Source organism: Sinocyclocheilus rhinocerous, unplaced genomic scaffold (genome assembly GCF_001515625.1).
Source record: "Sinocyclocheilus rhinocerous isolate Xijiao unplaced genomic scaffold, SAMN03320098_v1.1 scaffold541, whole genome shotgun sequence".
In the NCBI taxonomy this organism is placed as follows: Eukaryota; Metazoa; Chordata; class Actinopteri; order Cypriniformes; family Cyprinidae; genus Sinocyclocheilus; species Sinocyclocheilus rhinocerous.
Genome location: NW_015658519.1, coordinates 2,923,845 through 2,936,073, shown reverse-complemented (window position 1 = coordinate 2,936,073; position 12,229 = coordinate 2,923,845). Strand labels below are relative to the sequence as shown.

Sequence of the window (12,229 nt, the reverse complement as noted above, 5' to 3'; positions counted from 1 at the left end):
CACAATATTTAGATTTTTTTTTTTTTTTTGCACCCTCAGATTCCAGATTTTCAAATAGTTGTATCTCAGCCAAATATTGTCCTATCCTAACAAACCATACATTAATGGAAAGCTTGTCTATTCAGATTTCAGTACATTACTACATTTACATTTATGCATTTAGCAGACGCTTTTATCCAAAGCAACTTACAGTGCATTCAGGCAATTTTTTACCAATATTATTTTTTATCAGTATGTATAAATCTCAATTTCAAAAAATGTACCCGTATGACTGGTTTTGTGGTCCAGGTTCACATATTAGATTTGAGGAGAGGCAGGGGAACGGGATTGGGAAAGCATATCAAGTCAGCATTTAAACTTGAGTCGACCAAAGCACTGCGTCGTGATACAGTGGAGAACTTCCCTGTGGATCTGACAAATCTTTCTTGCGAGTCTTTTCACTTTCACTGCAAATCTGCTTCATAAATCGGTCAAAATGATTCATCAGTGAGTAAATCTAAATTTGAATGTTTTTTTGTTTTTTTATCCTTATCCAGGAATCACAAGCTAAAGGGCATGGAAAAGTCACGGAAACTCATTAGTCAAACCTTGTGGGAACCCTGGCAAATGAAACGACCATGACTGTGCCTTTGATAACACTAAGTATTTAACCGCTGTAAATCACGTGTTAGCAAATGCCTTGAGGTGTGCGTGTTTGTTGAAGTCATGGCCCAGTCAGAGCGTCATTACTCCATCTATCTCTGAAACAAGACAGGTTGACTAATATAATTCACTTCCACCCTTTGAATTTCCTCAATTATTCCACGTCTGCATTCTCTTCCTCAACAGGACAGGCTGCAAAATCTTTCTCTGGCAGCAGGCCGTACTCACTTAGGAAGTTCTCCACATCCGTAGCGAAGAACTCCTCATTCAGATGCTTTGTAATGCACATAAAGTTGCCCAGCAGCTCTCCAGCCTTGTACACCAGCAGGGTGGGAAGAACGTCATCTGAAAAACGCTCACCCGCTCCTGTGGCAGAGGCTCGGATTCGGCAGAATTTGACAGTGGAATATTCTGCTGCCAGGCAAGTCAAGCAGTTGTTGAGAGCGTCACATGCTCTGATCCCGTCATCATAGATGTGCACAACCACTAGGGTCAGATGGTGCTCTTTCTCGATGACATCCAAGAAGGCCTCTCCACTATCCAACTCAAACACGGCATCGAATTTAGGCCCAAAACTCAGGCGCTCGTGCATCTCCTGCATGCACTGCCTGCGATACTTATGCAGACACCTTTCGTCCTCCTCTTGGATCATTTCGTACTCCTGAACGCTCATCTGCATGTGGTCAGACATAGCAACATAGCAATTTTAATAAACACGCAAAGCAACTCCTACACTGCCAGTCGACAAATTTAAAGGGGTCATATGATGCGATTTCATTTTTTCCTTTCTCTTTAGAGTGTTACAAGCTCTTGGTGCATAAAGAAGATCTGTAAAGTTGCAAAGACTAAAGTCTCAAATCCAAAGAGATATTCTTTATAAAAGTTAAGAGTTAGCCACACCTACCTAAAACGGCTCGTTCGAACACGCCCCCACATACAGTGGGGCAAAAAAGTATTTAGTCAGCCACCAAGTTTTGTAAAAATCGACGCGTTTCAAAAAGGCGGGGCATAGAGGAGAAACAATAATGTACAGTATGTGGAAAATAATGTGTTTTTTTAACTTTAAACCGTATAAACACATTTCATTACACCAAATACACAAAATAATGTTCTTTTTAGCAGCATCATATGACCCCTTTAATTGAATTGTTTCTGAAATGATTCTGATTATCTTAAAAACATGTTAGTGTAGTGTTAAACACTTGAAATTAGGGGTTCAAGCACGTAGCGCTGAAACCTTATTGTAATTGCTTGAATGGCCAAGGATCAGCATTCTCCACCTAAAACTGATCGGGCAGACCAAACCGTAAGTCGGAAACTAGAAGGGATGGTAGTACTCACATCGTCTACAATGTCACCAAAGCTCGTCCCAATCGGCCTGACGGGGGCGCTACAGCGATCAAAAAGTACAAAAATACATATAACTCCTAAACCGGTCGTTGCAGGCTCAAGTGTCTTATATCATTGGAATCCTTGGCTCACAATGGACAACAATACGAAAAAAATTCGATAAAATTTTGGGGGTATTTTTTATTTTTTTTATAAAGCCTACTTTTGCAAACTAGTCCTAGGTTACACGGTCGGTATGAAACCAGTGCAGAAAGATTCTCTGGAGATGGTGAATATAAATAATTATCAAAAAAGTTGAACTTTCGACTCAGAGATATTTTCGCTAAACTCGGAAGAGCTATGTAAGAGCTCAATCTGAGGTCACAGTAAAAAGACAAAAAAGCAGAGGAGTCTGGCCACTTGGTGGTTCTATAACAGGGAGAAAAAAAAACATAAAAATGGCTATAACTATGCACCCGTTGGTCCGATTGGTATGCAGTGTCTTTGGCCAAAGTGCCACAAGCATCTATAAGGACTTTCATGTATCTCAAAAAACATCAGCCAATGAATTTTGAGCACCTATTAGACAAGGTTAACGGAGGCCAATCGGAATGAAACTCGGTGTGCATGTTTGAACCATGGCCCCAGAGGTCTGTACGTTTAGTTTTGTATTTACTCTCAATTATAAATTGTCTTTATGTATGAATTTCTTTACAAAACTTACATTTTTTTTTTTTACTTTTAAAAAAAAATTAATTTAATTAATGGTTATTAGACCAAATAGTGAAGGAAAAGCATATACAGGACCATTCAAAGGTTTGGGGTCATTAAGATTTTTTTAAAGAAGGAAATTAATACTTTATTTAGCAAGGATGCATTAAAACGAACAAAAGTGTTCCAAACTATTTCTGTTTCACATAAATTATGTAGTTTTGAACTGTTCATCAAAGAATCCTTAAAAAATATTTTGTGGTTTCCACAAAATTATTCAGCAGCAAGGGTGTTTTCACCATTGATAATAATAACAAATGTTCCTTCAGCACCTAATCAGCATGTTAGAATGATTTCTGAAGGATCATGTGACACCTGGAGTATTGACTGCTGAAAATTCAGCTTTGCCATCACAGGAATATATTGTTGATCAAATAAATGCAACCTTGGTGAGCATAAGAGATAAAACATTTTTTCAAAAATCTTACCAACCCCAGTTTTTAGAAATAGTAATGTAGTTTACACCATTTTTAAAGTACTGTGATTACCTCATGAATATTTACTTAACATTTTTTGATCATTGCATAATTTTATGTTATTTCACAGTTTTGATGACTTTACTATCATTTAAAAATGTGGAAAATATTAATTATACAGAATGAGTAGCTATGTACAAGCTGGTAAGCTATGGGATGTATTTGGAATTAAAATGACTCATTTTATTGTGCTTGTTATATACTGTATGTAGATGTCAGTTGGGAATTTTTTACTGTTACCTTGCGGTTGAGTTTTTCCTGGGTGTCATCATTACTGGGTTTGGGGTTGGACATCTGTCTGAGGAGCTCTCTCTTGTTTGGAGGGACGCTTTCATGGTCCTCACTCTCAAGTTTGAACTTCCTCCAGTCATGGATCACACCTTTGGGCCCTGAGATGCAAAGGTGTTTTGTCATTTAAGATCTGAATTTGTCATTTCAATCAGTGGATTGATGGATAAATCATGTTAAATCAGTTTCTTTAATTACAGATAATCGTGGGTGTATCAAAGCATAATGAGTGAAATCTCCAGTATTGCCTCATCATTACTGTAAAATAATGAATAGCTAGCAGGATGTGTTCTGCAATCAGTGTGATACTCTAGAAAGTAGATTCTTTCCTTGTTTCGATATCAGTAATGAAATCTTTTTTCACCTGTTTGTGTTGCTGGTAGTTCCTCAATCTCAGGTGAACCTGACATGATGAATCCTTGAAGGAGACCTGATGATAGAAATTACAGTTCCTATGAGACATTTTTTTGTCTTTATTCATTTGTTTGTGCTTGTGGTTTCAGTTTAAATAATAGTAAGTTGTTGCTCCATCTGAATATGCCCAGTTTGTGCAACTTCCTCTAAGAAATGACCTGATTTTATATTTCCAGACGATATGAGATGCACAAACATATGGGAAGTTTTATGTTATGATGGGTTACGCTAGTGCAGTAAGTCTTCATAATCAAAGTCGATTTTATTTCTGTTGCATGAGCTCTTGACACTGTCAGAGTATGTTACAATTATCCAGGTTGAGGTGGAATTAGCAGATTACTTTCTTATAGTGTTGGATTAGAATTAGAATCAGATTATATTGGTGTGAGTAATGTTTTCTTGTGTGTAAAAGTATTGTACTAATGCTACACGTACATAAACCTGAATAAGGAAATGTTGAGCATCTCAATCTAAACAAACCACCTACATTTATGTGGTTTTCTCAAAACACTACCAATGTGCATGCGAGCATAGCAAAGAAATGTGCTGATCAGCTATTACACTGGATTCTACGAACAAGACATAGTCAGAAATATGTCAGAAGTAATCTTGTTCAATCCAGCTCCTACAGATTGCTTTGTCGATTACCTCAGATTTCCACTCTCATCAACAAGTTCCATTTGCAAAAGTGCTAGTTGCAGTTGCCATGCACAGCAGGTCTATCTAAGTCCTAGGCAGTATTTATTTAGATATATTGTTGTTGCAGTTTTATAGACCTAAACACCAAATTATTGAGTTTTATTTTGCATAATTAAACATTATTAGGTGAAATATATTGCTCACCAGGCTTTCTTTTTTTAGCATAGTGTCCTGTCTGAACTAGGCCTTGTAGCAGTTTCAAAAGCACCACATTTTTTGTATTGTTTGAGCATCCTGCATATACAGTAATACTGAAAGAAGTATCTCGGAGAAACATGCTTAAGTAACGAATTCAATATTTCAATCTGTTGTATGTAGGTATAGTAAACAACAGAATAGGCAGAAAAATGTCATTCTTACCTGAGTGTTTGCTGTGAGTACCTGTCTCTGCTGTGTACTGTCTCAGATAATAATGCCATGGACATCATGGTTACATCACGGTAATAATATGGTGTGATGTAATAGGATTACAGTATAGAGGAATTAAACCAGCCTGTCACAGAGAGAAACAAACAGACAAAACACAGTCTGGCACTTACAGTGTAAGAAAACCAACTTCTATTTTGTCACACACATGCTGCAATATTTACCTGTAAAATGGACAGTTTGACTGTGCTTTCAATAAAGCTTATAAAGCTTGCATCTGAGCATATCTACTTGATAAGCATTGTGGCTGGCCTGGTTGGAATACCCACAATCCCTTGCGCTTGAATAATTTAGTTTTATGTGGTTGGTCAAAACATGGGGAATTATGAGGATCTGTACATTTAGTTGTCTTTTATAATGAAAGATAAAATGTTTATTTAGTGTTTTTGGTGTTTCATTTTTATTTGTTTAAGTCACCATTAGTATGATTTGTGTTCCTTTTTTGTTTGTGTAATTATTGAATGTGTGTAAATTGAGCTAAACCATTTTGAGAACTCGTTTCTATTTAACAAATAAGGCCTACTTAATGTTTTACTGTACATGCTGATGAAGGTTGATTTAACTTAAAATGTTAGTTTGGCTTAACAACTGGTCTAACTTGGAAAAAGTTGGCAAAATTAAAAAATGTTTTGCAACTGTTTGCTTTATTTTTTTCTTTAAGTTAAGTTTTTTACAGTGTAAATGGGGCCACTTTCATGTCTCAGCGGTATCCAACAGTTAGTATTATTCAACAGTGTCATAATTTTGACATAACGTGTATTTTAAAATTGATACACACAGTGAAAAATAAATATACTAAAATGTATTTGAAATACATTTATTTCAATTTAAGTATACTACAAATACATTTACATATTTATGTACTTAATAAAAATACCCTGCAACTGTACTTTTAGTTTACTAAACTTAAACTCTGCTAAATTGGAACCCCTTAACTGTCACCGTCCCACCTGTGGGACGCTTGGCGCTCTTTTTTTTTTGTTCTTTTTCTTTATCAAATCTTTTAGTAATCATCATAAATTATATATCATTTATAAATAATTAAAGCTTATAAGCCTAAGATTCATCCTGTGAAAACCATTTTGAAATCGGACATTGCGTTACTATGGAAATGGTACTTTAAAATCTTTTGGCGGTCTCCTCCCCCTTAGTGGGCAGTGTCAAGTGTCATATTACAAAAGGATTCCATATTTGGTGGTTATTTTGAGATAGAAGTAATATTGACAGATAAATCTAGATATTTGTGACAGAAAAATGCATAAAAAAATTCAATGGAGTTTGGATGGCACCCGGTGGCTATTTGTGGTATGACGCCCTAAATAAAATCTCACAGGAACCTCAATTTTTCAACTGCAAATTTGGAACATAACTTATTTAGACATAAGGCTTTAATTTTATATCAATTTTACAGTAAAACCGGTTATGTAAAATATTTATTATAAATAAAATAACATGAATGTACATTTACATATTTATGTACTTAATAAAAATACCCTGCAACTGTACTTTTAGTTTACTAAACTTAAACTCTGCTAAATTGGAACCCCTTAACTGTCACCGTCCCACCTGTGGGACGCTTGGCGCTCTTTTTTTTTTGTTCTTTTTCTTTATCAAATCTTTTAGTAATCATCATAAATTATATATCATTTATAAATAATTAAAGCTTATAAGCCTAAGATTCATCCTGTGAAAACCATTTTGAAATCGGACATTGCGTTACCATGGAAATGGTACTTTAAAATCTTTTGGCGGTCTCCTCCCCCTTAGTGGGCAGTGTCAAGTGTCATATTACAAAATGCATTACGGTCTTTTACAAACAAAACTTTTTATAATCTTAACAAAAAACATATAATTGGAAAGGTCTGAGTCTCAGGATTCCATATTTGGTAATATTGAAGTAATATTGACAGAGAAATCTAGACATTTGTGACAGAAAAATGCATTTTAAAAAAATCAATGGAGTTTGGATGGCACCCGGTGGCTATTTGTGGTATGACGCCCTAAATAAAATCTCACAGGAACCTCAATTTTTCAACTGCAAATTTGGAACATAACTTATTTAGACATAAGGCTTTAATTTTATATCAATTTTACAGTAAAACCGGTTATGTAAAATATTTATTATAAATAAAATAACATGAATGTAGTGCATTTTATTTACAGTAAATTTAAACTTCTATAACTTTTTGATTCTTTAATTTTGAAATTGAAATTCCACTTTTGCAATAATCTGCTGATTTTCTTCTTTAAAAAGAGACCAACCTTAGGTCTGTATTCCAAAGTGATACTCCAAATACAGTTTAATTATAATTTTTATATCAGTAAAGTCTCAAGCGATATGTCAGTAAATATGTTACAGTTTTTTTCAATTGTTTACACGCAATTTTGAAAACCGGGTTCTTTTTTTTCACAATATAAGCACAATTATCCAAACACCACACTCAATTTGCATAATTCCTAGATTGTTTGCAAAATCTTCCTCTACCTGGGCCTCCTCCTCTACCTCCTTCTCCTCTTCCTCTACCTCCTTCATCTCCTCTTTGAGCTCCCCCTCTCATTCTCACTCTTCTTCTTCTTCTTCTTCTTCTTCTTCTTCTTCTTCTTCTTCTTCTCACTCTTCTTCTTCTTCTTCTTCTAGCTCCTTCCATTTTTGTTGAAGACAGGTGAACTCACCTGCTGCCTTTTATAGCACACCTGAGTTCTGCGTTTTCAAATTAGCACATGTGTGCTTCCACACCTGGTGGATGTGATTATCCAATTCGTTCATTAGTGTGGTCATTGGCAATCCGGGGCTTTGTAATGACAAGGAAGTAACCTCACAATCCTTATCTGTGTCTAAGGTGTGAAAATGTGTGTAGAGTTTTACAAATCACTGTGTGTAATGTTTTGCAAAAAGGGTGAAGCAGACATTGTGTGTAATGTTGTGCAAATCTGTGGAGGTGTTTTGCTCATTGGAGTAGAATTTTGCAAATTGTGTGGAAATTTTTATTTTAGTGTGTAAACAATCGTAAAAAACTGTAATAGATTTGAACTATACTTAGTATGAAATAAATGTATTTTAAATATATTACTTTTTGTAACCTTATTTATTATTAAATGATATAACCTTATAATATAACATTGTCATAATTTTGATGTATCTGGTGAAATCATACTTAGTTTGGCTAATTTCCTTTATCCATCCTTTTAAGACCTATAAAAGTCATGGAAATGTCGTAAAAAAGAAGAAGAATATTTATTTTTATTTTATTTATTTATTATCTTATTTTATTTATTTATTTTGAGAACAGTCTATGAATTAAATAAATTTTATTTTAGTATTATATTTTAATTTTATTAATATCCAGCTATAAGGAATGACTCTGTAGTGAACTCTGTAGTGAAATTTCATAATGTGTTTTTCATCTTCATAAACTTCACTTTTTTATTGTAGTTGCTGGCAATTACATCTCAAAGCTGGTGTTTACGGTGGCCGTGAAGTGCAAAGCAGATCACAATTCTGAAAACAAAATAACAAATTACAAACGCAAATGCAAGTCTAAAAAACAAAATAACAATTCAGAAAGCACAACAACAATTCAGAAAACATTATAACAAGTCAGAAAACACAACCACAAATCAGACAAACCGGAAGAGGTAGGTATAGTTTGAGACAGCGCCATGTTAAAAGTGGCTGTAAAACATCAGCTCCAGTGGTGCAGATGGATGAGCGTGTGTCGTTGGCTTTTTGATGCGATCGACCCGGGTTCAATCCGTTTTTTGCCGAACTTTTTTTCCCCTCCCTTATTTCCTTAATTTTTATTGAAAATAAATGCCTTTACGATGTGATACGAGATTTGAAAAGTGAGAAAAAAAAAGTTCGGCAAAAGGCGGGATCGAACCCCGGTCGATCTCGTCAAAAAGCCAATGACACATGCTTATCCATCTGCACCACTGGAGCTGATGGTCTGAATTGTTATTTTGTTTTTTAGACTTGCATTTGCGTTTGTAATTTGTTATTTTGTTTTCAGAATTGTGATTTGCACTTCTCGGCCACCGTAGGTGTTGCCTTTATGTGTCATGACATGAATGTGAAGCGTTCTGACACCTGGGTTAGGTACTCTTGGGATAGAGACTTGATGTACAGACTGATATCCCCTCCTGCCTGCACATGAGGTGATTCTAGCATGTTGTTCCATGTCCTTCTTATCTCATCTCAGCTTACTTTACATACTCTCTACAATGGGACAAAAAGAGGGTTCAATTTGTGAAGAAAAGGAAACACTATAGTTAACAAGTAAAAAAAGTTTTTCATGCATCACTAGATGGTGGTAAAATCCACTGAAATGTCTTTCAAAAGCTGTTGCGTGAGTGGCGAGCAGAAAGACCTCCCAGCAACTATGATGTTATATCAGCAGACTCATGCTTTATCTGAGCAGGGCAATCTGCCAACCAGCTGTTTGCACAGTCATTTCTTTGGCGTATTTCTGAGCCGTTAACGCACACCCTTTTCTGACACACTTTGTTGAGGGGTGGGAACAGTGTAGCATTACACATTGTTTAACTTTTTCTTCTGATCCTTTGATAAGTCTACCATTATACACTAAACAAATACCTCAGCAGCCTCTTTTATGACCTACATCAATCACAGCTCTGCACACTCTATTCTATTGTAACCTCAACTTCATGAGGTGCATGCTGGGGTCATTTTTAAACTGTGCTAAAAGAGTTGACGTGTGATGAACACTTGTTGACCACTTTTCCTTCACTCTGTGGTCAAAAATTGTAATGAAATACAGTAAAACCTTTTCTTAACCTTTTATTTAGGTTAAACTTACTTTTTGTTTAAAATAATAAAAGTCAAATAAAAAGTCAAAAAATAAATTCAAGCATTTAAGTTTAAGTGAATCAAAAGGTTTTCAGGTCCTGAGAAGCATAAATTCAGTAAGTGTCCAAACTTTGGTATAATAGTGTGTGTATGAAAACCAAGCATGTTAATGTTCAATTATTCTGTCAAACATTTCAACAAGCAGTTCAAGTCTTTTGTTTTTAGAATTTATAACCGTATTATGAAATGATATAATGTTTTATTACACGGCTCTGTGGAATACTTGATTCTGATTGGTCAATCGCGCCATCCAGCGGTATGTTATTCCCAGATAACAACCGCCAAATTGAATAACACACCGCTCATCCGGGTACTACGAGTTATCTTGACCAGTACTACTTATATGCTTAACGAGTCACTCCGCTATCGTTGACTGTCTGGCGCCATCTTGTGACTGAAAACACTTAACCACCGCGTGTTACAATGGAAGACTTCAGCATAAATTTCAACATATATGGTAAACACAAATATTTTTAGCCGTGTAATAAGCGGCATAATGTACATCCAGCCGGTTGTTATCTCAGAATAAACCACTTCAGGCTGATACAAGACCCCTCCGCGAAGATCACCCTGTCAGGGTTTATTCTGAGATAACAACCTGCTGGATGTACTTTATCCCTTACTTATATTATATTATAGTATAGTATAGTATAGGTAAACCATAATAACTACCGAGATTTCTTTCTTTACAATTACATAAAAATTGTATTTAATACAAATTTAAAAATGAAATTACAATGAATTATATTATATTATATTATATTATATTATATATTATTATACTATATTATATCATATTATATTATTTTTTATTTAATGAAATAATGAAGTAAAAAGATTGCATTGTGCTAAAAAACATACTGTAACTCCAGAATGGAATCTCGTCCCCTGTGTATTAATGCACAACAGATTATTTGGTTATATACACTCGAATGGCCCATGAATTGTACATAAAAATGACAAGCGCTTTGTCTGAATTTGGATTCTAGGGGGAGAATCTGGACCTGGCCATGTCTAAGGACGAGGTGGTTGCTCTGATTGGTGATGGAGAGTGTGCTGTGAAGACTCTAACCAGAAACCACCTGTACTGTGAGCCTCCGACGGCGCTGAGAGAGAGTAAAGGCGACCACGAGGCGGAGAAGTGCCTGGGAGAAGGTCGATGGCACAGTCATAGGGTCTGTGAGGGGGAAGAGATGCCGCCCGAGACTTGCTAAAGACCCTCCGAAGATCAAGGTACTCCACAGGAACACCGGTCAGAACCGCAGTCTGCTCCTCCTGAAACAAAGAACAAGAAACGCCAGCAGACGAGGCCACACCCAGACAAAATTTGTGACAAAAAGCGCTCCATACCAACACAGAGTTCTCAGCCCAACTAATGTGGGGGCTGTGTTTCACCAGCCACGGGTTCCCCAGCACAATAGGTGTGCTGGGAGACTCGAGGAGGTAAAACGCTATCTCCTCACTATGGTTACCGGAAACAGTTAAACTTACAGGGGAAGTGACGTGAGTAACTTGGGTGAGAATGGAGCCATTGAGGGCCCTGGCAGTGAGTCTCTCCTTGAGAGGGGTGGTATGACTGCCCCAACGAGCCACCAGGGTAGCATCAATGAAATTACCCTCAGCCCCAGAATCCACCAGGGCTGAGCATGGCCTTGAAAAAGGTCCCCACTTGACAATGGCAGGCAGCTGAGTAAGGAATACAGGGGAATCTGATACAGCGGTGACGCTCACCAGTACTTCCCCATCTACTGGTGAGCTCTGGCCTTTAACGGACATGCTGCAGCGAAATGCCCAGACTTTCCACAGTAAAGACAAAGTCGTTGGTTGAGGCGTCGCTGCTTCTCCTCCACTGCCAGCCGGGTACGGGGCGTGCATGGGCTCTCCTTCAGGAAGTGGCTCAGGGCGAGCAATAACGGCTTCAGAGACAGAACGAGGAGGAATTTGCCCAGGATGGTGAGTCATGACCCGTTGATGGCGTAGATTGATTCGCGTCTCGACACGAAGTGCCAGATCCACCAGGTCATCAAATGAAGCCGGAAGGTCGTGGATAGCAATCTCGTCCTGAATCTCCGGGTTGAGCCCCTCTCTAAAAACATCCCAAAAGGCTGCTTCATTCCAACCACAAAGCACAGCCAGTGTCCTGAACTGAATAGAAAAGTCAGTGACTGATGACTCGCCCTGCCTCAGTCTGACCAGCTGACTGGCTGCCTCCTTGCCAGCGACTGAGCAATCAAACACCTTGATCATCTCCCGACGAAATAACTCAAATGTGGCACAGTACGGCGCTTCTTTCTCCCAGACTGTAGTTCCCCACTCT

General features: G+C 37.1%; 1 protein-coding gene across 1 annotated transcript; it reads right to left on the bottom strand.

Annotated features, from left to right (window-relative positions):
- Positions 1–347: 347 nt before the first annotated feature.
- Positions 348–5,076, bottom strand: LOC107722648 (phosducin-like). The gene is made up of 4 exons (XM_016531106.1): positions 4,980–5,076; positions 3,871–3,936; positions 3,459–3,607; positions 348–1,315 (listed from the first exon to the last, which is right to left on the bottom strand). Exons 2-4 carry the CDS (start codon positions 3,914–3,916, stop codon positions 797–799), a joined length of 714 nt encoding a protein of 237 aa, XP_016386592.1. The 5' UTR covers positions 3,917–3,936; positions 4,980–5,076; the 3' UTR covers positions 348–796.
- Positions 5,077–12,229: the final 7,153 nt, after the last annotated feature.

What these genes read in the sequence shown, in the direction of transcription:
- LOC107722648 (XM_016531106.1), bottom strand. Translation starts at nt 3,916, where the DNA reads ATGTCAGGTTCACCTGAGATTGAGGAACTACCAGCAACACAAACAG. An exon ending in ACTACCAGCAACACAAACAG is followed by an intron (nt 3,608 to 3,870) that starts GTGAAAAAAGAT and finishes TTTGCATCTCAG; the next exon opens with GGCCCAAAGGTGTGATCCAT. An exon ending in AGGAAAAACTCAACCGCAAG is followed by an intron (nt 1,316 to 3,458) that starts GTAACAGTAAAA and finishes GACCACATGCAG; the next exon opens with ATGAGCGTTCAGGAGTACGA.